Source organism: Megalops cyprinoides, chromosome 6, assembly GCF_013368585.1.
Source record: "Megalops cyprinoides isolate fMegCyp1 chromosome 6, fMegCyp1.pri, whole genome shotgun sequence".
NCBI lineage: Eukaryota > Metazoa > Chordata > Actinopteri > Elopiformes > Megalopidae > Megalops > Megalops cyprinoides.
The window spans coordinates 8814221-8839226 of NC_050588.1; the positions used below are offsets into that span (position 1 = coordinate 8814221).

General features: G+C 47.0%; 1 protein-coding gene and 2 non-coding genes across 4 annotated transcripts; 2 read left to right on the top strand and 1 right to left on the bottom strand.

Annotated features, from left to right (window-relative positions):
* Positions 1-3: 3 nt before the first annotated feature.
* Positions 4-13992, bottom strand: LOC118779202 (pleckstrin homology domain-containing family M member 2-like). Of its 2 annotated transcripts, XM_036531175.1 has the most exons (20): positions 13593-13992; positions 12298-12404; positions 11636-11745; positions 11038-11137; positions 10853-10940; positions 10378-10543; positions 9952-9999; positions 8521-8743; positions 6877-7608; positions 6641-6710; positions 5973-6063; positions 5058-5122; positions 4563-4651; positions 3969-4101; positions 3218-3408; positions 2891-2956; positions 2076-2235; positions 1386-1565; positions 921-1037; positions 4-283 (listed from the first exon to the last, which is right to left on the bottom strand). In XM_036531175.1, exons 1-20 carry the CDS (start codon positions 13650-13652, stop codon positions 146-148), a joined length of 2934 nt encoding a protein of 977 aa, XP_036387068.1. In that variant the 5' UTR covers positions 13653-13992; the 3' UTR covers positions 4-145. The 2 variants fall into 2 exon arrangements, with proteins under 2 accessions (XP_036387068.1, XP_036387069.1); XM_036531176.1 differs by lacking the exon at positions 9952-9999.
* A 3258-nt stretch (positions 13993-17250) lies between these two features.
* Positions 17251-17344, top strand: trnai-uau. Its single transcript has 2 exons — positions 17251-17288; positions 17309-17344. It is a non-coding gene; the product is annotated as a tRNA-Ile (tRNA).
* A 3031-nt stretch (positions 17345-20375) lies between these two features.
* trnai-uau lies at positions 20376-20469 on the top strand. Its single transcript has 2 exons — positions 20376-20413; positions 20434-20469. It is a non-coding gene; the product is annotated as a tRNA-Ile (tRNA).
* The last annotated feature ends 4537 nt before the right edge of the window (positions 20470-25006 follow it).

Here is a 25006-nt window from a genome sequence, read left to right on the forward strand (position 1 = left end):
AGAGTTCAACCTGACCGTAGTGCATTGTCGTGCTCAGTAACCCTCGGAGTGATGTGCGCTTCACCCTGTGCAAACCCTAAAGAGTCCCTGTGCTTAGTATCCGTTCCTGTTTGCGCAGGGGGTGTTTGTTGGTGGTGGACGGCCCTCAGCACCAGGGCTCCCTCCGCTCTCTGCCGCGGTGCAGGCTGTCGCTGCGCTGCCAGGCGCTCCTGATGAGGGCCAGCGCCTCCCCGCACCGCCTCTGCAGGGAGGCGTCCGACACGCCCTTCTGCGGGAGACTGGACTATGGGACACAGCGAGAGGGGCGAGACACAGGGGAGAGGGGCGGGACACAGGGGAGAGGGGCGGGACACAGGGGAGAGGGGCGGGACGCCGGGGAGAGGGGCGAGACGCCGGGGAGAGGGGCGAGACACAGGGGAGAGGGGCGGGACACAGGGGAGAGGGGCGGGACACAGGGGAGAGGGGCGGGACACAGGGGAGAGGGGCGAGACGCCGGGGAGAGGGGCGAGACACAGAGGGTAAGAGTAGGGCATTGGGAGAGGGGCAGAGTGTGGTGGAAGGGGCAGAGTATTTGAGAGTTGAGTGGGGCATGTGGTAAGGGCGAGACAGGGAAGATGGGAAGATGTGTGGGTGGCATGATAAGAGCGGGCATGGGGAGATAGGTGGAGCATTTAGGAGATGGGTAAGGTATGGGGTGAGGTGTAGAATGTTGGGGGAGAGGTTTGAAACAGGGGGAATAGAGTTGTGGTAGTGAAGCAGGAGACAGCAAGGGGCATGAAAGGTGGGGTGGAACATGAGGATAACGGGTGGGGCATAGGGGTGAGGGTTAGGAGCTAAGTTTAATTTCACAAAATTGTTGCAGACTGTTATTGCAATGCATTCTTCGCCTGTTTCTCACATTCTCCCCCTCCCTCTCTTACCTGGAAGATGTCTTTCCAGGCGCTCTCTAGTGCCCCCAGCAGGCGGTCTCTCTCCTCACAGCCGCTGAAGTACAGCACCCAGGGTGGCAGGAACTGAGCACGGTCCTCTGCAAACTCCTGCAGAGAGAGAGGGAGGGAGAGAGACGAGATGCTAATGCTAACATGCTAAAACTGCTTTATGTACAATAAAAAAAGAACTGAAATTAATGCTTTCTTTATGGACTGACCACAAATATGGGCTTCTCAAACAGCTGCAAAGGGGTGTGTTTGTCAAAGGGGTGTGTTTGTCTCATGAACGTACTGAAGAGCCGTCATGAGTAAAGATGACCCTGTAGTTATATTTTAACAATGGCTCATTGGTCATCCCAGCTGCATGTCACTAGCTAATGGGCCTTTATAAGCGGTCTGTGAGAGCTAATGAGAAGAAAAGGCCAGCTGTCTTAAAAGGCTTGGTGGGCGCCTCACAATGACGCAGTATTCTTTGTCTCTCTCCAGGGAGATGGCGGTGACGTCACGCAGCTCGGCTGCCCCGAGGGAGCGGAAGAAGCTGGTCTGGCAGTCCTGGTGACACGTCAGCAGCTGCCTGTCCGTCAGCACGAGGCAGCATGGGATACACGGAGAGGGAGTGACCCCCTGCGGGATCATCTGCCAGGAGACAGAGAGAGGAAGAGAGAAGGAGAAGGAAAGAGAAGGAGAGGAAGAGAGAGAGAGTATTCAGCCATTCCTCCTGTTAATACTGGTGCAATTTTCCAGCCCACCTCCTTAACCAGTGCAATTTAAAAAGTCGAAAGAATATGATGTACATTGTAGAATGAGATGGCAGTTGAAATTGACAGGAGTTACACAGTGGTAGTTTGTCATAGCTGTCCATCTGTATAACCCTGCAGAAACTGAATTTTTCACCACAGTCGTTTAAACCATCCTCCATAAGCTCACTGACAGTTATTTTTGTCATCTTATATGAAGCAAAGGTTTTTGGTCCTTCAAAGAGAGTGCCACTTTCACACTGTGACCATAGCACCTTTCATTTGGGCACGCTTGAAGGGGCAGGGGTTTGAGTCAAATTAAATCCAGTGTGTTGGTGCTTGGGGGGACCTGCGGGGGGGTTCCGACGAGCACAGCAAGGATCCCTGGGATGCCGGGGCGCAGCCTCACCCCTTTGGAGACGGACTGGCAGAGGACCTGCATCCACTCGGCCATGTCCCGCTCGTCGCACGCGCTGAGCTCCAGCGGGGGGCGCTCTGTCAGGATCACCTGGAAGGAGTGCCGCCGCTCCGAGGAGTGGGAGCGCCGGCAGCCCCCACAGTGCTCCCCACTCGAAGGAGAGAGAGGAAGGGACTGTCGGTAACTCAGAAACGCACAACCAAGTCTGCACACATTCAAACCTAAGGATCTACTGTGCAGACACTTGCTGCTCTATATAAATCTTCCCTAACGTGTGGACAAAAAGTAAAAAAAAAACAGGAAAGTGAAGGACATTATGGCTAGAAATGAAAATTAAACTGTGAAGTTCAAAAAAGCTACCGCCATATTTACAGGGGGGTATTGGATGGGAGTGAAATGCACAAAACATATTTCTACATGTTTCTATACTGTTTGCAAGCCAAGTACTCCAGGTGAAGCTTTAAAAACTTCAGGTAGGCAAAAACTCCAGGTAGGCAACATTTTTGTTATTATTTAATAAAGAGGCCACCATTGGCCAATCAAATAACAGCTTTGCTCCATTTTCCTGAGGTGAGGTGATATACTGCCACAAGAGGCATTTGAATGGGAATGGACAATGAAAAGGAGAAACAGCTGTAGGTTCCTCCCCTTAATGTAGCATCGCTACACGAGGACAACTTCATCACAAGGATTTCATTTCTTGCATTATAGTGTTCGCATCCCCTGGCGCTTTAGTAGTCCATACGTACACACAGTATGACACTACGACCCCATCAGAGAGCTAAGAGTGAGCACGTCAGGCTTACCCCATGGTGATGGACACCAGTGGAGTCACGTCTGTCCTCTCTGGGTACTGATAGAGTATACCGTTGCTGTAAAACATGCAGCAGAGAGTACTGTAATGTAAGCACTGCAATGAGAGGAACCTTTCAACATAAAAAACATGCTTGATAAGCATACAAACATGCTTACGTTATATGACACTTAATACACAACACATACAGCCATCCGCGGGCGCTATGAGCGGACCACTTCCTCGGAATCAGTGAAGCCACGGTAACAAGCATTTACGACAAAGCTATGAACTCCTAACGTGATAAATGATATTAATTTAAAACACGACATGGCTGTACCTGAGAACGAGATAGCAGCTCTTCCATAGCTCCCTCCCCAGGTATGTGGTTCCAGCACGGTACAACAGGGGGCCCTCCTTGGTGCTGGCCGAGTCCGAAGGCCCGTTCGGCGCCACCTGCTGGCCCAAGGTTACGTCCAGGGGGTCCTCCCAGTGAACCAGGGAGTACAGCAGGACACACACTTCGGATACCTGTAGGGTACATTCACCACAGACGCTGTGTCAGAGAGGGTCCTGATAATGCACAATAAAGACTCCACAATCTTAACTGATCTGAGAACAGGGACCTGCTGAAGACCACCTGCCTTTCTGACCCAATCCCAGCCCCTCTTAGTGTTGGTCCTAACCCTTTATCAGCATGCGTGTAGAATTCATTCTGCAAAAGGGATGGTTTTTCCTCCTCTATTACGCGTGAAGGATGGGTAACACAGTGAGCATAATTCACCATGACAGAAAACATAGTCCACAGCCAGCGCTAGGCATTACTGTAGAGTACTGGGCATTTCCTTTTCCAGATTTCAAACAGTCAAATGGATTTCATCCTCAAAACGATTAGCCTGTTGACGCGTTTCGGCAATCCGGCCATCTTCAGCGATGTATGAAATGGAACAATGGAAGTGTCCCCTGGTTGACTGCAGGCTTTCTCCATGCCTTCTTCTCCAGGTCAGCGCACCCCGTCCCCCCCCCCCGCCCCTGCCCAATCTCCACGTGTGGTGAGGTTTCCCCCTGCAATAGAGGTGGATGAACCATACCTCGCAGTGCGCCTCCTGGGACACGAACTTGGTAAGGGACAGCCTCTCCATGGTGGCATCGGTCAGGACGGAAGGGTAGGGGGGCTGCCGGCACCCCTTAATCATGGCCGAACTCAGGGCATCCAGAAACCAGCTGACAGAGGGAAAGACGAGGGGGGCAATGAGGGAGAGTGACTGTTGGCAACACTTTTGTTTGTCCTACCAATAAAGCACCGCAGAACTGAATTGAGAGAAAGAGACATACAGAGAGAGATCAAAGGTTAAAAAAAGGAGAGAAATATTATTTTCTGTCCTTTTTTAAGCTTTTTTTACTGCTTTCATAGATGTCTATATTCATGTTAGTATGACATGATGTAAGTATGTTGATCTGATGGGTGAATGGCAGGCATGTTTTTACTGTTATGTGCTTTCATTTTGGCACTGTTTTTCAACTTAGCGCTCAGCCATTGTAATATGCATTCATGTGACATTTTTAATGCGTCATGTTAAGTCATGCTGTTTTGTTAAGGCCCTCTGGATAACGGTGTGTGCAATGCACATGGACATCGACAATACAAAAGAAAGATGGAAGGGTGGCTCGGAGGGCGTGCTCACGCGGTCAGTGACATGTCCGCCGTGTCCAGCAGGAACTGCCTCCTCCTGTTGGTGCACACCAGCCTGACCGTCTGCTGGTCCAGGCCGACCTGAGGCACAGAACCGCACACCGCTCAGCCCTGGGTAGTGTCGGGGGGGGAGGCTACCCCTCCCAGCCTCTATCCAAACTGCTGCGTCTAATTTTATTCAGCGCTTTAGGGGGTATCATAGCACCGATTCACACACTGTCACTTTAGCTATCCGTCACTGCTGTACAGAACTTAGCCTGTGTCTTTAGCATGATGCTAGCTGTTGTGGCGTGTTTAAATGCATTGTTTAAATGCGATCTGTTTTCTGTATGTGCCACTGTTTATGGTGGCCTCATGTGCACTTAAGCACCTTGATTTGAAGTTGCTATGGATAAGATGTAAATTTAAAGAGATGTGGTATAAAATTAAAAAGATGCCGATGTGGATGAGTGTGAATGGGTAGCGTGCTCAGGAAAACGCCGCTCACCGAGAGATAGTCGAGTTCGCTGTAGGAGATGAAGTCCTCCACCGTGTAGGGCTTCTCTGCTGCCCCTTAGGAGAGGGAACACACAGGGTGCACAGCCTCAATCAGGGGCAACCCCAATACCCTCACACACGCACATGCACGCGCACACACGCACGCACACACACAGGCACTAAGGAGCCTCCCCCTAATACATACACACACTCACGCACTAAGCAGCCTCCCGATGCCTACACACACTCGTACTGAACACCAACTGCAGACAAGCACGGAGGTGCATTTGGGGTTTCGCTGAAAATCAGATTTATATTCCCCGTGACTTCTGAATGACATTTTGAGGATAAATCTAAGATTTTCAAGGATTACTTTTATTGCGTCAGGAGTCCGATTACTGTGAAACTGGACCGCTTTGAACTATTTCCTACCACTGCTCCTCAGGGCTTGGAAATGCTCTTTGAAATGCACAGACACATTGCTTTCAAAATACTTTGTGTCTGCACAGACGCCCGCTTGTGGATGTGCCAGGCAGGGAATAACAGTCAGCAGGCTTAATGAACAAGCCAGTGATATGAATGCATTCAGCACATTGGAATGAACCGTTTTTGTAAGCTCAGGCTTGTTTTATGCAGCCTTTCTCCAAAAATGGCATATGTCACCTCAGGATACTTTTTCAAATGAAAACTTAGACCACTGTGCTAGAGGAGCCATGTGCAACAATATATTATATACTATATTATATTAAGAAGGGCATAGGCAAAAAAACACAAGCATTGGACTCGGTAGGGCATGAACAGATGAATTGATGAAATCAGGCGTGCAGAATGTAAAGAAAAGAGCCAGAAGTATAAAAGTGTGTAAGCTAAGGAAACGGCAGCTCCTGACACCCGTAAAGGCCCCTGAGCACCATGTGAGGCCCACCTTTGCGGAGCAGGTAGATGTAGCAGTCTGTCAGCAGGATGTACAGGGCCTGCAGGTCTCCCTCCGTGTGGCCGGTGCTCATGCTCACCATCTGAAAGCAGGTTCACACGTTCCACGACTTTTAAAGGACGTATTACGGGCTCTGCCAGCTCATGTCTGCCACGGACAACCTTTCCAGTACCCTCAGCATTAACTCAAACAGTCATCAGCCACTTCTCGTCGAAGGCTCACCAAACTTTTTTTTTGCAAGAAAGACACTGCTAGATTTGAGAGCGAATGATATCACGCTACAGGAAGAAAGTACAAATCAGCTATTTGTTTAGCCTTTGGCAATTTTCCTCGGCCTTTCTTGGACAATGGGACACTTGTCCACTTTCCACTATTATGCAGGACAATGATGTTTTCAAGCATTCACGAGGATTGTGGGAACTGTGTGAAAGTTGAAACAACAGCCATCGATGGTTGGCTAAGTCTGAATCACTGTTGGAGAGAGGAAACGTTCTCCTGTTGGGCTCATGGAGCAAAGGACAGTCCTCATCAAGCCAGCGCCGCAGTGATCTAACAACTGTGTTTTACATGGTAATGACAACAGAACTATGCCATCTGGAAGGCTCACCAGTGACCTTCACCCCAAAACACCCCCCCCGCAGGGTCTATCCTGCCCTCACCTTGAACAGCTGCTCCTCGTTCTCCCTGAACACGTGCAGCATGAGCAGGAGGAGGTGGTTGTTATCCACCCTGAAACGAAGAGGAGACCATCAGCACCACGCAGACCTCAGTGCAAACTCAGCTCCCTCAGCGACGCAGACAGAATCTCATACTGCAGCAGTGGACTTAGGTGGATCAACGTGCCTGCTGGTCATCAAGGATGCTTTTTATGGCAGGTTCACAAGGGGTGCCTCACCTGAACTCAGCAGGATGGGTGATTTCTGCCGGGCTGGTCTTCTCCTCTTCTGGCTCCTCTTTTCCCTCTCCTTCATCTTCTGGGGAACAGCTGTTCTCCCCTTCCTCTGGCTGTGTTCCATCTTCCTCTTCTTCCTCCGCCTCCTCTGCTTCTTCCCCAAGGCTCGGGGGGGTGTCCAGTCCAGCCAGCACCCCTTCTTCTCTCTCATTTTCACTGCCTTCATGGCAACCAGCCTCTGATTGGCCAGGGTCTGCAGAGTCATGGTGACCACCACCCGGGACAGCAGAGTCTGGGCTGTGAGGGGTAAAGCGGTAGAAGTCCACCGGTGCTGGGGGGGCCTCCAGGAAGATGGGGTTGGGGGCCTCGTCCTCGGAGTCACCCAGAAAGGGCTCTTGAGGGGACAGGGGACCGGGACAATCTCCTCCCTCCTCTTCTTCCTCCTCCTCTTCCTCCTCCTCTGCCCCCTCCAGAGCCACACGCACCTCGTGCGCGACCTCCCCCACAGGCTGCCCCACGGCATCTGCAGAAGTGGAGTCCACTGTCTCGCTGAGCCGCCGCGAGCCCTCCGTGCCCTCCTCCATCTTTGCTGTTACAGTCCCCTCAACAGCGTGTCCTGTGCCATCAAGACAAGGGTCCCCCGTGCCATTGTCAAGAGGTGCCGGGGGGGCATCGTGGCCACTGCTTGTGGACTTCCCTCTGCGCTTCTTCCCTGGCTTCCTTCGCCTTGCCACCCTGGAAAAACAGGACCAACACAGTGAGGAGAGCAGGTGCGCTTCCAATCCACAATCTGACACTGGCCCAACCAATACAGACACTCCTGCAATACTGACCAGACCAATGCACATACCCTGGCAATACTGACCTGCCCGATCCACACACCTTTGCAAAACTGATGTGACCTATACACACACCCCTGCAATACAGACCAAACCAATATGCAAACCTTGAAACCACAGCCATCTCTCTTGAGTTCATGCTCTGGTATTTGGAGGCCTTAGTCTTTCCAACAGACACAAAAGGTTTAATTCCTCTTTCAAGATATATTCCCAGACAAAGACATATTGCCCCCATACCACCTAATCTCTAAATCCAGTTCATGTTTTTCTTCATCTCTGGCTGATTGTCGCTTTTGCTTGCAATACTCTTTTACAGTCTCCTCTAGGATGAACATCTCTTTCGAGGATGAATACAGAAAAAACACATTTTAAAATGACACCCCTTGCACCATTTTGCATATTCAGTGTCAATTCCCTAATTTAGCCCTTTGTGAGAGACAACCTTTTGTATAAATATAAAGCCTACCAGCAATGACAAGCATGACAGAGAGGAACTCTAAATATAGCCATTGCCGTGCTCACAAGCTCTGTGCTGTGGGCACAGCCTGTGTCTTACAACGTTAACAGGATCCAGACTAGCCTAACCTCGCTGTAATCACTTTTGCAGGTTGCTCTGGAAAAGAATGTCTTCTAAATGACCAAAGTGCAAATGTAATTTACTACTGGAAGCATATGGCAACAGAGAAAGGTGATATAAGGCGGGTCAAACATTAGCGTACATCAGAAGGCCTCATCTGTAATGACCCCTCTGACCCCATCTGAAACCACTGGCAGTAAATACTGTCCAATGAAAAGGGGCCGTGCTGACCTGATGACCTCTAGCTCCGTGCTCTCGCCGTCGCCCCCGTCAGCGGCGCCCTGCCGGCTGGCCCTGTGGACGGGGGTGGCGTCGGCGGACGCGTTGGCGTCCGACTCCTCGTTGAAGTGGCTGCGCCGGAACGGGGGGCTCAGGGGCGCCGACGCCCCGACGACAGGTGGGGATTCGAGGGCGCCGGAGCAGGGGCAGTGGGTCGGGTCGGTGAGGTCGCCCTCTGTGGACAGGGGGAACGGGACACCGAATCAGACACACCCACAGACCGGCTCAATCAGACACACGGGCAAAATATGCATTATGAACTTAGAACACTCAGGCTGCACACAGACACACACATTCTGGACACTGAATGTGATTTGCACAAAAACACACCAAGAAATAAACACACTCGCACGCGCACACAGACACATCCATACACACACACACACACACACACACACACACACACACACACACGCACACACACACACACTAATCTAATCAAAAGCAACTTAACAGATCTTGAGAGGACAATTGGAAGGCATTTGTTTCGCAAACTGTCAGCCCAGCACATTTCGGCTACTTCTGTGAGGTCAGACGGCATGAGAGGCGAGCTGCGGCAGCAGTGGGGGTTGCAGGGGTCATTAGTACCAGCGCATACCGTTAGTGAAAATCCAATCACACGGCCAGACAAAGAGGCCGTCTTCATCGTGCCCGAGACAGACTGCTTACTCACATCCGCTGAGTCATCAGGGACAACCTGAAGGCTGATGCCACTGCACCACTGCTCTCTTTTAAACCACAAACAGGGCCCAGGTGCTACCTCCACAAAGAACCCCATCCAAAAGTACACCAAATGTCCACCTACCCAATGATGGAAGAGCCTTTTATTCCTTTCAGGCCTCTATTATGGCCCCTAAGATTATTTACCTTTGATGCGATTATATCAAGAAAGACCTTAGACTTGAAGATATAGTGAGACAGCTACTTGCTTTAGTGAGCAAGTCACATGCTATTGCAAGGCACATGCTATTAAATCTCAGTATTCAAGGGTTATGAAGGATGTTACGTATGAACATTAAATTAGTATTAATTGAGGGTCCCAGAGTGATGACTCTTGCTGCATTAGCAATAACACCTCTCGCCACATTAGCAACTGCATCTCAGTCGAGCTCATAAGGTTATAGTCTGGACCTGAAAGCCAGTCTGTTACACCGCAAACAAGCCGCAGCCCAGAGCCGCACCTCAGCGTTAGGAAGGCAGTGCGGCGCGGCACCACGCGGGGAAAGCATGAACTTGGACAAGCGTGCGGCTTTAGGATGGGCAGCGGGAGCAGGCATGGGTGTGTGGTGTGTGTGGTGTGTGTGGTGTGTGTGGTGTGTGTGTGTGTGTGTGTGTGTCGGAGGTGGGGGGGTGGGGAGGTTGGGGGTTATAGCAGTGTCCCACCTTCCCAGTCTGCGGGAAAAATGGGGAAGATGTCACCGAAATCAAAATCTAAAAAAGGAAGGATAAGACTCAATGTTAGCAGGGGAGACAAAGAATATGCAGAGATAATGGAAAAGAAACTTTACAAACAAGACAGAACCGAAAAGACAGCATGGAGCAAAGACATAAATATAAAACATAAATAAGGCTGACAATAGTAAATAAATGAACAAGCCAACGACTCTAAATGCCGTGATAAACTCAAAGTGGGTGTCTGGTCGGTCGTCAATTCCAGTCCTTTGACGCTGCAAACTAACATGTCTCACATGCAACATCGGGCAACAGTGAGCTGGCGCTTCTAATTCTGACCGATGGCTAGCTCCCGCTCTCAGGGATTCGGCCAAACAGTCGAGCACGCGAGCGGACGTGTAGCGTGCGCTTCCTCACCCTCGCTGGAGGGGGCGATGGCGCTGTCGTCCCACTCCAGGTTGGTGGAGGTGAAGGAGTGCAGGGACAGGCTGTCGGCGCTGGGCAGCCGCTCCTCGAAGTCCGGAAGGTTCTGAGGCTTGTAGTACTCCGGCATGTAGGGCGTCACGTCCAAGTACGGGACGTCCTGCGAGGACGGGAAAAAGTCTCAAGAGGTCTTAAGCAGGGAGCCAAAACATCTATAATGTTTTGGCATGTCGCTGGACTTGTGTTTGTGGATGTTTTGAGACAAATGACGGTGACTGTGAAGTGCATCCATTGATGTCAAAGCAAAAGTGAAAGTCGAGCAAAAGTGAAACCAAAAGAGCATTTTCAAGTTAGTGAAATCACGTAAGGGTGATACTGATTTTGATACAGTAGGTGTGAAACCAAATGCAGTGCTCGCATGTGCCTTGCACTGGTTTAACCAGGAAAGCAACCAGGTTGTAGGACATACCAGGTCCAGGTCGAATCGGATGAACTCCAGGCCGGACACCAGAGTGAGGAAGAGAGTGAGGTGATCGTGGCTGCAAACCAAGGCATTTCTGGGAGGCAAGCGCCACAGAAGTCATTTTACTCGATAAGAAATCACACTACCAAACACCACTCTCAACTTGCGGCACATATGTTCAAAAGACTTACTTGTAGTAATATTTCTGCAGCAGCCCCTGGTTCTCTTGAAAGAGGCGGAGGTAGCTCTCCAGCGAGCTCTCGCTCAGTGCCAAGTACAGCCAGGCCCGGCCTAAACCACATTCACAACAACAACCACATCACTCACTGCTACGAAACTTTATTATCGAAACATATCATCAATAACAATACAGTCATTGCACACTGACTGACACCACACAATTTCCACATTAAAGTGAAGGTGAGGACACACAAGTTGTGCACAGTCCATATCCAAATTGTGGTACATACAGACTAGAGAGCAGCCAGACGGTAGAGCGCTCACAACCGGACTTTTCAACTTTCAGCAGCCACCTCTAGTGACATCTTCACCCTGAAGCCACTCAGATTGCAGAGGTTGCGACGTAAGAAAGTTCAGTTTAAACCATTTCAGGCGGCAGGGATGTGGTTTGTGATGATGTAATCTAAAGGCCACCCGCTCTGCTCGATTCACAGTTGTGCCACCCTTTCTCTAAAGGCACGCAGAGTAGAGTGGAAAAAGCAAGCGGGAACGTGGCAGTCATGTGTGTGACTTCCTGTCCCTGCATAATTGACGGGTGCGCCCACTCACTGCGTCCCAGGTTGGTTGCGATGTGCCGGAGCTCCTCTATCTGTCGGATAGCCTCTCTGCGGGTGAAGTGCAGCACCAGGACCCAGTAGCCCGAGGAGATGTCCTGCAGCCTGAGAAAAAAAATGCACTTTATTGTTTAAACAAAACATGCACATATAAAGTTCCTCTGCTGCAAAGCAAAACTGGTAAATAGCAATTCAGTTAAAAAAATATCTCCTACACTGTTGTGTAACACACATTCACTGTATGTTTTGGGCTAACACTGCTCCTGGGTGTTGTTCACTTAATTGTTCCACTTTGTGCAATATTTACCTATGCCTTGCATGTCTTTCTGAGATACTATACAATGACATTTTTGTGAATTGTACATTACACATTACACATTACTACTGTGAATGAAGTGGTTTATTACCATATTGGGCCTATACACATTACCGTTATTGCACTGCACTCAAAGAAGCAATACTTGCAGCACCCTTTGCAGTTGTCGCAGCAGCTGCAGTATCTTGTCTCACTGGCAATGATCACAAGTTTCATCCAAAACTACACATGCTTTTTCAGTTATCCCACTCGCAGACGAACATGTTGACAGACACAGGGAACACACCGGGGCAATCGTATGGCTCCCCCCCCCCAAATAAAGCACACCCCGTGTCTAGTACCCGTAAAGCAGGGCATGGTCCAGGTGCTCACACAGGCGCTGCAAGACGCGGTCATGGTTCCTGATCGCCGGCGTCTCGTCCTCACAGGCGGCAAAGTAGCTCTGCAACTGGGAGAAAAAAAATACACACATACATACACATATGGACCTTGACTGCTAGTCTGGGCCTGAGGGCAATGGCTAAAAGTTTAAAGAAGGTTATTACTTAGCAAGAAGGAGCATCGGAAGGGCATAGACGTTAGGAACAAAGGGTACTAAACGAAGCCCTTCAATCAATCAATCAATCAATCAAATTTTACTTGTTATACTGCATTTTACATTCGAGTTTATCGCAATGCACTGTACATATGGCATAGAGCATTTTCCGAGAGTAATCAAAATAAAAACACACAAAACTCAGGCCAGCTGGGGAAAATGGAAAATTATTCAGTCGGGAATAGGCGGTCGAGAGAGTCCTGGGAAATAATAACGGAAAAGATAACAGTGGCATTCGCAGTGCGCACCCACCCGCACACACGCTGTCTGTCTACAAACAGGGCAAAATGCGAAAATGCTTTATTGTTTTATTTCAAAACAACTCTTTCAACATGACGTCTGCAGTCACAATTTTCTGTTCTGTTGTGTACTGCATTTTAAGGTCCACCAATTCAAAGCATGAAATGATGACATAATCTAAGTTTCTTTCAAGTGACGAGACATCCTTTGAAATCGAAAAGGTCAAATAGAATGGGGGCATATGGAGCTGTCACTAGAAAAAATAAATAATTATAAATAAGAGGAAACAGCAGACAGAGACGGATGGAGACAGGGTGAGAATGCCAGACAAGGTAAAGAAGGACCTCTGCAAGTAAAGTCTTAAACCCATCCCTAACACAATCAATCTGATCGAAAACCATCACTTTCACTTTCTCATATCTGATGAAAACTGAAATATGCGGTAAGATCGAAACAAACACAGCTAGCCAACTCACTACATAGCCGTTGTGGGAGGAATTAGCAAGGTTAGCATCTCGCCATTGGCTACCATTTCAATCAGCACATCTTTGTTTTGCAGGAGCACAAAGAAAGTTGTACACCGGACGTCATTATCGTATGTAAAGTGGGGGACAATAGTCAACAGTCACTGTCTAAGTAAAGCACTTCTGTAACAGCAAACAGCTAGCAAGCTATCGCTAGCAAGGGCAAGGGTAAACTGACAGATGCGATGGGCTTTTTCTGTTCCCCCTCTTTTGCGAATAGGCCCCTCCAAAAACCTCTGGTGTCTGTTGCTTTCTGCGTGAGAATTTTGAGACTCACCTTCTTCACAGACAGCGACAGGTTTTCCAGAATTCGGTCTTTGACTTTGAGCTGATCCATCACTCGGATTCCCGTCGAACACCTTTGCCCGTCGGCTGTTCCCCACGCAGTGTGATTGGTGTGCGAAACTCACCAACTTAGTCTCGCTATCGCGCAGCTGATTTCTTAATCGCTCACAATAACAATGCGGACACGCCAGGGATCGCACAGAATGGCTAAAAAACTAAATGCTGAAGATAAAGTCGCTACCTAAATTAGCTGACTTTACATTAAATTATCGCCATTTGTTTACATTTTACAATGACGTTACCTAACTAGCTATCTAATTTGAGAGGGTTTTGGAAATAGCTGTCACCCAAACCGAATGACATCTCTAAGTTAGCTATGCTGGCTAGACTAGAAGTTGTGATGGAATGTCTAGCTAACTATAACATGTATATCTTACAAAATCCCATTTTATAATTTTGCTAGCTAGCTAGCTTGTAACAATCGACACTCTTAAGTGTCTGGCTATTGGCTCGCTGTCTGGCTTGCTTGCTGGAGCTACACTCCCACAATGCTAGCTACCTGCCCCCACTCATGTGGAGCTTGCAGGCAGCCGGCTAACACTGAAGCCGCAGCGCGTATATGTGATGTAATGTTACAATAAACCGCATTGTCATTTTGTTATTGATACAAACAGTGAAGCGCCAGTTTCCCCCAGCATTCCGAATGAGGATATTGCTAGCCAAGCTAGCAAGAAATATCCAAACGCTTCAGTGCTGTCTGTCTGCAAGAGACGAAAGAAAGACGAGCTAGCCAGCTGCGAGCTAGCTGGCTAGCTGTATATTCCAACCTTGTCGCCGAGGTCAATATCACTGTCTAGATTTCTTTTCCACACGTCAGTCTATTAAAAATTTGTCAGAATCAAATAACGAACCACAATCCTTTTCTGGCGAACGGTAACTAGTCCATTGTGCACAAAGGGATTCCAATGTACAGCATGTTCCGTTAATCTTACAGGTGTCAGAACTGATACACTGGTACTCAACAAACTCCTCATAACAACGGAAGTGATGTCATAACAAAACAAAACGGCTGCCTCCTTGAGCAATTCGGATCAGTGAGCAAGTTTAGTGAAGCGTGTATAATAATAATAATAATAATAATAATAATAATAATAATAATAATAATAATAATAATACTGATAATAATAATAATAATAATGTTTTATTATAAAATGTTATTTTGTGAAATAGCAATCCCATTCGTGTTTTTATCATATATCATTTAGTGTGGCAAAATAGTTAAGGGGTTTGCCACCAAAAGGTAATATGTTTAATTCCCAAGTACAGCAGCGTTACTGTACAATTAAGCCACGTGCATAACCTGACTTACTTCTGTTAACCTGCAGGTGGGGAAATGAATAACATGTAAGCTATACAAATCAGTCTGGATAAGGGCATCTGAAAAATATGCAGTGCAAAAAGAAGAATTGCTCTTACATGCAATCATCGTACAGGCATCATACATATAGACTTGCCATAAGCTAATTCCCTATGTTGTGTAACCCCATTACTGACTTCTTGTGAAGCAATCAGTGTAGTACATGGGAATATAGTAAATGTTGTGCAACATTGTGCAACATTGCAGTTGTGAGTTTTCCATCCTCATTGAAGGCATATCCCTGTAATATAAGTGACTGTATTTTGACACCAGCACACAGACGTCATAATCAGAAGGGACTGTTCACATTTACATATAGGGTAGATACACCATGGCATCCCTCTTCTAACACTGATAAAAATGGAGTTCTCCTGTGTAATATCCTTCCAACATTTGCAAATTCAGTAATGAATGGTCCTCTATGAGACAAAAGATAGATGTAGGTGAAAAACTGTTGTCATCAGCATGTGGCCCAGCCACATCTCCAGAGGGTCCTTTCAGGACAGCAAGTACAGGAAATATATTGCAGCTTATTAATAGACTCTCAAAAGGTACTCTGAAGAAGTATTTCCTTCCTGTTGAAAAACGTCATTGCTGCTAAGGATGTCCTGCTCTGATTGGGAAAACCTTGTTCCTTTCGTCAGTGATGCTTTCGAGTGGATATACACACTATTGTAACACTGTTACGCCCCAGCCCAGGGGACACTGAGCATAACATAAAGGGATTCCCACTTTCCCCACTCCCAAGGATGACCCGTGCCACAACGAATACAGTTACACGCCACCTGCAACTCAACAGACAGACAGACAGGACGAACAGCCCCACCCTGAAACGGGGGGGGGGGGGAATCAGAAGCACACAGGGAAAAAAACACAAACATAAAGTACTCTTATGACTTAAGGTCATAACAAACACACAGGTAGACAAGCTGAGCCTTTTGTCAACTTAAGTTATTTGAATGTTACTTCATGGATCACTCAATTTTTTTAACACATGCCTGTTTTCTGAGTGATGAAAGTGTAACTTAACTTTCTTGCATTTTTGAACAGTGTGAAAGGGAAATGCTAGAGTGGCCTCTCAAATGGATTAATTTAAAGCCACACTCACTTTGAAGGTGTTTGGAAGGTGTGAGAACAATGGAGGTCTTCCTAAAGCTCCTGTGACTCGTTCAAGTTGCAGTAACATACAGAGGCTTTGAATTTAAGTCTCATCTCAAAGCTTCTCCTTTCTCTACAGTGTCTATTTCCCCCAAATGTGGAAAAATGGCAGTAAAAAACAATGCCATTGTAGCTTTGCAGTCCTGGCAAGCTCCAGTGGCACGACCGGCTAGCACATGGTCCTTATACAGCAGTACAACATGGAGCCATGCCGATATGCTATTTGGAGCCCAAGTACTGGTAAAGGGGGAGAGGGGTAATGGGATAAAGACTGAGCCTTGCACTTTAACACAAAAAGAAGAAAACCAGTTCAGGGTGCTGCCTGAGATGCCCTACCCTTGTCAATGAAGGGCAGGGGGATCAGACATCTCAGCACAGCTGGCTCTCAAGATGAAGTTGCTGTAATTGCTGGCTGTGTTAGCCAAACATAATGTGCTAATTGTAATGTGCTGATAATTGACCCAAAGGGCTGTCAAGCTCTTGTGGTGTAATTGCTTGGTATGTGGTCCTTATACAGCAGTACAAAGAGAAAAGATGCCAAAGTTCTGAGTCCAAGCCTCACCGAGGGCATGTAATTTTAATAGTGTCTCCTACATGGCAGCCTGAAGATTTTGACAGGGAAACAAAAAGGCATTTGTTTGGAGAACAACAACACTGGGTGGACAGAACCTTCAGTCCTCTGAACAGTATCCTGCTTCCTGCAGTACCCTGCTCAGATCTTCATGTCAGAGATGAAAAGGGAAAGATACACATATCATCTGTGCAAAAGTGGTATGATAGCCAATGAGAGCCCTCAGCGAATTGGTAAATGGGGAAAAGTGTAGCAGGCCAAACACTGATCCTTGTGGTACACCTCTTGAAACCAGTTAGGCTTTAGAAAGGGAAGCCGGTCTCAAGACCTCGGAAGAGAGCTTTGACATGGAAGGAAGAGGACTAGTTTAGCACCAGAGACTCCATGCTTACCATGTATGAACAGATGGATTTTAAATGATAGCGAAATAGTCCCTGAAGAACTTGTGCGCAATACAAGCCGTAGTAGTGAGATCTGTACACTCAGCTGAAACCATTACACCAAGCTCCAGTGGCGCAATCGGTTAGCGCGCGGTACTTATACAGCAGTACAAGGTGGAGCGATGCCGAGGTTGTGAGTTCGAGCCTCACCTGGAGCATAATGTTTTAATGCAAATGTGTTTACTCAGTCATGCACAAATTTGTGCAAAGACGAGAGGATGCCACCTTTGTGAATTATTTTGAACATCTGTTATGTATAGCATCAAAGTGGAATGGTTACCCTCATATTAACTAATAATTAAAGAGTACAGCTGTGTTAGTAAGATTTGTGGGCTCATTCTAACACATTGACACAATGTGCCTCTGGTGCAATTGGTTAGGATGTGGCGTTTCTTTAGCAGTATAAGGTGGAGTGATGCTGAGGTTGTGAGTTCAAGCCTCACCTGGAGCCTGATGTTTGTTTTAATGTGAATGTGTATTCTCAGTCACCTACAAGTTTGTGAATTAGTTTGTATCAAAATGGAGCTGCTCCCCTCATATTAACTAGATAGGAAAGGATACAGATTAACAGAGGATAGAGAACTGGTAACGAGGGGGGAATGGTATATGGCAACAAATTGATCCATATGGTGCAGCTGTTGAAAGCACTCAGCGGACAGGGAAGGAACCCAGGTTTCTCTGACACGGAAAGATGATTGCCATTTCAGCGCCTAATGGTGCTTATCAGTGGGGTAGAACAGGATCCCAAAGTACCATGTCCAGGCTAATGTGTTACTAGCTATAATGTCAAGTTTACCACACAGGAACACAAACATGAGCTCCAATGGCACAATGGGTAGTATACAACATTTGTAATACTGGAATTGTAGGTTCAAGGCTCAACATGGAGCTTTGTGTGTTTTCAAAATAGTAAACAGAGGATTTACTTACAGAACTAAAAAGAACATCAGATTGACTGAACCCTCAATTTGCATATTGTTACTCACAAATTACTAATAGTGGTCCTTGTATCAATTATTAGTACCTTCAAATTACCATGTCAAAACCCAAAACTACGAGTAACAGGAGAAAGGCCTTGTGCTATATCTGCTGAGAGCAGTCAGTGAGCAGAGATGGAACCCAACCAGGAGACCAGGTAAGCTCTCTGAAAAGAACAAACAACTCACAGAAGTCTCTGGGAGTTCCTGCTCATTGGTGGTGGACAGAAGAATACAAAATCACAGTGAAGCCTCAGGTAAGTAAGTCTTATGCCTCACTAACTCTGTTAGCAGTGCTTTTGTGTGCATATTTGGAAAGGGCAATAAGAGCTTATATGTGAAATAAGTAAGTTAAGCTTATGTCTTTGGTTTCTTGCAAAGTTGCAGTGGCTCATTAGTGTGTGGTGTTTACAGTAGTGGAGGGGTTCTGAGTTTGTGAGCTCATGCATAACCTGAAGAATTCTCTCTTCATCCAGAAGTGTTTTCAGAGTTGTGCAGAAAGGATATATGCAAGAGACCAAGGGTTAGATTGGGGATTTGCTTGGTACACGGCCTGAAGGAACACATCCAGAATAGGCTAAAACCACCCCCTTCTAATTCATACTGTCAAATGACTTCTCGAAACTCTTTAATTAAATTATTGTAAACTGCAAATTAGACAAATATTGTCTCCAATTAGTCGGCTACAACCCTCAAATGAATAATTTGTGCCAACAAATTACATTTTAAAAATAAAGGTCTGCACAGGACTGAAATTGAAATCTGAACCTGACCCAACCCGCATAATGCAATACCCAGAACAAATCAAGCCTAAACATATCTTTTTCTGCTACCCAGACCGGTCCATACCCAAACTAGAGGGGGCTCACTTGTTTGAAAACAGTAATTACCTAACTAGCTGCTGGTAATAACAGAAATCAAATCAAAATCATGTTAAGCAGTTTAGATATATCAAAACTATCTTATTAAAAGCATATAAAACAAATTCACAGTACGTAATGTTCAGCTGCTTACCAAATGCACACAATGCAGGCTGTCCTTGATGGGAAACCAGGGCACTACACAGTGAATGTGCTCTGTACAAGTAAACAAATAAAAATGGAAAAATTCAGTGTTCAGCATGTCAATGAAACAACAGTCCTTTTGGGAAAATGAAGGGCACTTGAGCAAAAATAAGTCTACACAAATAAGTAAATAAACTGATCCTCCATTCAGGCTCAATCTGTTTAGTAGCCTTGAAAATGTTAATTTCCTTTGTCTAGAATTAAAAATCCCCAATTTATTCATTTAAAGGGCTGAATTTACTACCTAGAGCTCTCTTTTAAATGACTTGCCTTCTCAATTTACCAATTGGAAGCCTAGTTTGAATTGTTTATTCAAAAGTATTCATGTTTAAATTCAGTGTAAAGCACTGGTTAAGCTAGAGAAATGTAATGGCTTTACACCTGGAGCACAATGTTTCAACGTCAATGTGAATGTGTTTTCTCAGTGGCATTTGCAAACTTCTGAAATCACAAACAGAAGAGTAAGGCAGCACTGGTGAAGAAACACAAGAACAGAATCATTCAACCCACTGAGCTATGGCATACTACATCTCATACTACAGAATATAGAGCTGATCATCGAAGAAGTTCATTACCCTGAAAAAGTGCTGTAATATTCTTATAGAAAGTGAGTGAGTTGTCAAAAGTACTTCTGTGTGGTCTATGAGGGGAGAATTATGTTATTAGGAGGTGGTGAGGGAGATTAAAGCCTGCAAAAGAGATCCCTGACATTAGAAAAGCTGACCTTATTTTGATGAATGGACTTCGAGAATGAGATTTCATGAAGTTACCTTGTTGCCTTTGGTAACCTACACGTCGATGGTCAACACACGAAAACCAGTATTTGTGTATCATATGTGTAACACTGGTACAGGAGGTCATGTGAACCTATATGGAGCCCCAGCAAACTACTGAAGGACAGGAAAGGACCTTGCGGAACCTTGTGGAACACCCACTGAAGGCGGATTGGGAGGCAGAGATGGAAAGATGAGAGCCAGTTCAGGAAAGTGGCTGAAATGCCCTACTTTTCAAGCATGGGCAGAAAGATCATAAGTCACAGCACAGTGGAGATGAAGTCCCCTTACTTTATGTGTTAGCCACGCATGTGCGCACATATCTTTAAAGGACAATAAAAGCATGCTAATAATTAGGAAGTTCATTGATATCAAGCTCCAGTGGCGCAATCGGTTAGCGCACGGTACTTATACAGCAGTACAAGGTGGAGCGATGCCGAGGTTGTGAGTTCGAGCCTCACCTGGAGCACAGAGTTTTGATTCATAAGTGCACTTTCGGTATAGCACATGGATGGTTTTGTCAGGAAACAAGCAGAATGAAGGTGCTGGATCGGAGATCTGTTGCAATATTACCAATAAAACAGACTGGGATTTGTACTGTCTGTATGTATGAGGCTTCACATACTACCTGTCTCCCCCGTGAAAGCTAATTAAGTGTTATTTAGTTTTACATTTGTGTACTTAGTGTCTAGCAGTCACAAGTACTCATGCTACCTAATAATTAATCCTGTTATGGTACTGCGGGTCCAGATGGAGGTAAAAACAAAAGCATCCCTTGTGCTTCAAGACAGGGATTGCCTATGCCTGCACTACACAGTTAAATGTGGTGACTTTTAAAAATCTACCAGCTTTCCTTTTAGCATTCCCAAGAGGGCCCGGTTGCCTTCCTGCAGCTCTTGAGGTCATGGGAGAGTGAGTGTTCAACCCTTTCCATGTGAAGTGAAAACAAAGTTCTATGCCCATTGCCAACTGGTTTGAAAAGCAGTTCATATTCAGAGGGGGCATTTGAAAGACAAAATTTTGACTGTCTCAGCATTTTATCTCAGATTAGGGTTTAAGAAGATAGACTGGAACTGAGCACAAGTCTGAAACTGAATAAAACATCACAAAAGACAGTCTTTCAAATGCCACAGACACTTCTTCAACTCTGATTGGAGCTGTCAGTTTTACTGTTCAGTTGTCCCTCACACGTAATTTGTGTCACATTTTCTCTCATATAGTCAACAAAAAAAAAAACACAGGTGCCACACCCATTGTCTGTATTGTGGAATTATGGGTGATCTGTAAATCAGCTTTGGCAACTGACTGCCAAGTCATGCTACAGCAAGGAAGAGCTCTGAATTATGTAGGAAAAAATTGGATGCCAATCCCATGGGTGGATTCAGTTTTCACCAAGTAACAATGAAAATAAGCATAATCTATTCAAAATCAGTAGGAGCACAATTTACAATAGGTGACCTTTCCGCTTGCTTATTATACGCTTGAACCCTGTACTATGTTAAATTCCTAATTAAATAATTCTGTTGTTTCAAATCAATCCCCTGAGAAGTGTAATACACATTCCAGGAAACAAAACCAACAAAGAAGTCCCCAATTAATTATACATCTAAACAGATCTATATTAGTTGTGCTTGTGTAAAATCAACTTAAACCACACAAACCACAAAACCAGGCATGTAAAATATAAAGAACCAATTTTTATTTGTATGTTTTAATCATGTATACAAGATCAAAGTGAATAATTAAAATGGCCTGAATGCTGTTGGTACACAACCAAGTTTTTGTTGTCTTTTAAAAAAAAAGAAAAATCAAAATTTCAAAAAAAAAAAACTACTTGACTAACTGACAGAATGACTGAGCGAATACTTTGACAGCTAGATAAGATAGCTGGACTGATGGAGGAGATCTGAAACAGCTCAAGGCCAAAGCTTCAGAAAGAGGGACATACAACACAGGAAAAAAAAAACCTGAATTGAGGTAAAAATCCTGGCTGAACATGAGCTACCCACGTCCCTGGAAATTTTGTACACCCAATTAAAAGGAAAAATAACAAGAGGGGTTGGGGGGGGGGGGGGGGGGGGGGGATTTGTCTGGCTCCCAGCTCCCAGAATTCCCTCCTCAACATATGTTAAAGAGGTCCAACTTAACCTCTTCTGCTCTTTCCACGCCATTTCATGTTGCCATTTTTGAGCGCTGTCTTGTGTTGAGACTTATCCACGTCTAGCTGACTCGATGATGAATGTTCAGTTTTAGACGATAAGAACACAGTGGAAATAAAGACTAGATTAGTAATAATAATAAAAAAAAAAAACAATATACAGTTCACTCTGCAGTTCACCGCAGAGGTTTACTCAAGTTCTTCAGGATTGACAACAATTCGAGAGAGTTACTGACCGACTGATTGACTGAATGAATGAATGAAAGAAACTGATGAATGATCACTTATGTTCACAGGGTTTATTGGCAGAAAAAGTAAAATTAAGGGAAGCAGCCCCTCTATATAAATGCTTCTCAGGCCTGGCTATGGTATTTCCACTGTGTTCTTCTGGGTTTTTGTTTTTTGACACACCAGAGTTCTCAGCAACTGCTCCAGAAGAAAGCCCCTCAATTAACCCCATAGCTCTCCTGCTCCTAACATGACTGTGCTCAGTTCTTACAAAGCTCAAAACTTAATTCATTATGTATAAAAAGAGTGCGTTTGAGGTCAACTGCCCTTACAGTTCACTGAAGAAAACGCGGGAATCCCAAGGCCGGGACTGAGAAGCCACGATATGATAAACAACCTCACATGACGTCCAAAAACCTACCCCCTCGCTTTTAAAATCCTTGATGGCTTACCAAAATACTGCAAGGCCTAAAGGGCATTCTCACTCTACTGATCATCATGTCACTTTTTTCCGTTACAGAATAGGAGTGGTGGTTCTATGGGTCTTTTTGGGGACCAGGTTACAAAAGGGAAGCTGGCACCTGTTCTTCATGGACCTTTTTAAGTTGGAAAACCAGATAAACCAGACATTTTACTGTAACAGACATCAGTGCTCTCACAAGCAGGTGTCTGCGTGAGTGGTGGTCCACCACCTCCATTCTCATTTGGGGTAAAAGGCACCTAGGGTGGTTTCTGTTGGAAAAATGGAACCCTGAGAAAGTGTTTGGTTGGCCATACAACACATCTTTAAACCAGTTCCTTAAGGGCTAATGACTTCTTGATCTCGGTGCATCCAACTGAACACTTTCTTGGGCTCATTTTCGAAACCTTATTGATTTTTTGGGGGGGAAAATTCAATGTTTGACATCCAGTTAGATCCATTTTACATATTAACAGTAAGATAAACTAGTGAGAGTACTGCAAAATAAAAACCCAGGGTGCCATTTCAAACAGCTTTTAGTCCAAGCATAGTGTCTTCTTTTCATTGACGTAATCTACACAAAATGCCACTCTGCAAGTTCCTCTCTAAGGCCAGGGTCAAAAGAGGCCATTTGTCAATTTAGTCCTCCCTTTTGAAAACCTTAATATGGACCAGATTTAAAAAGGGGGTGCAGTATTATGAAATAAATGCAGACAAAAAATTATGGGGAACCCAAAAACACATACCTGACCCCCAATAAAAAGCACATCACCACAAAACCCCTGCCTGCTGACAAACCTACAAACCATACGCTGCATGCAAACCAGAGCACACCTGACACCATCCAGCAAGCTGGTGCTAAAAAAAAAGAAAAGAAAAAGAATTCACCAGCCTGTTGCACTTATTTTTATTCCTCCTTCTATGGGGTCAAAGGTCAGAATCACAGCTAGAGTTAAAGAGGGGCGGTTCAGGGGGTTGAGGGGTGAGGCTCTGGCTCCAGCAGGGTTCCACACAGAGAGGGGGGGGGCGGGGCGTGGGAATCTAGGTGGGCACAGTGATCTTGCGGGCCAGCAGCATGAGTAGCGCCAGTTCCACGTGGCCCTGGACCTGCTCCAGAGCCTCGGCGGCCTCCCCGGCTGAGAACCCCGCCGCCTGGATCCTCTGGATGTGTGCGGCCGGGAAACGGCTGATGGGAGGGTCCGGAGGGGAGGGGGCAGGGGCGGAGTGGGAGGGAGGGGGCAGGGCGTCCGGGGGGGGAGGAGGAGCGGCACGCGGAGGGGCGTCGGAGTCCTCGTTGGCAGGCGCAGGCGTGCTTTGGGGGGCCACCTCCATCGGAGAGGGCCCCTCCATCGGGAAGCGAGGGGGGTGGGGTAGGTCGGGGCCAGCGGCCCGCCCGTCAGCCACGCCCCTCCCCTGCTTGCCCTCGGGGGGCTCCCGAATCTCCAGGCTAACCTGGGGCGGGGACGCCGCCTCCACTTCCGACCTGCACCTCACCCCCCCACCCTCCTCCACCTTCCCACCCGCCTCGCTTTCCCTCAACTCGACTGGACGCCGCGCCTCCTCCTCCCCCTCCCTCGCCTCCACCTCCACTTCTCTGCGATCTTCGCTCCCCTCTCGGGTGGAGGGGTCTTCGGAGACGGCGGGGTGAGGATCTGCGGACTCGTGTACAGCGCTGATCGCGTTGGAGACGGTTTGGGATTGAGACTGTGCGACGGGACCGCTGTCCACTCCGTCCGCGTCCTCCCTGCAGGACGACGAGGGGGCGGAGCTCTGTTCCCAGGACAGCATGCGGCTGTTGGACACCAGCAGCTCGTGCAGCTCCTTCAGGGCGGCGGCTAGGGAGGGGATGCTGTCGAAATTTGGCTGCCGCTCCCCCTCCGGCTGGTCCCTCTCCGGACGGGGCGTGCCCCAGGCGTCAGCGGCGGGGGAACCGGAATCGGGGGCGGGCTTGGGGGCAAGGCTGAGGTCACTGTCGAGTTTGGCATCGGGCGGGAGGCAGACGCCCTCCATCTCCACGCCCACTCCCGTCTCCTCCTCGCTCTGCTGCACGGAGGGGTCTCCCGAAATGCTCACGGCTGCGTTTTTGGCATCGGCTGTGTTGCCCTCGTCCGGTTCCTGCCCCGCCTGCTGAGCGGAAAGGCCTGGGCCGGGGAGTACGGA

Coding starts and splice junctions, on each gene's coding strand:
- LOC118779202 (XM_036531175.1), bottom strand. CDS start 13,652: ATGGATCAGCTCAAAGTCAAAGACCGAATTCTGGAAAACCTGTCGCTG. Junction 10,544..10,852: donor TCCGATTCGACCTGGACCTG/GTATGTCCTACA, acceptor CCGTCCTCGCAG/GACGTCCCGTACTTGGACGT. Junction 4,102..4,562: donor GCGGACATGTCACTGACCGC/GTGAGCACGCCC, acceptor TCCCTCTGTCAG/CTGGTTTCTGGATGCCCTGA.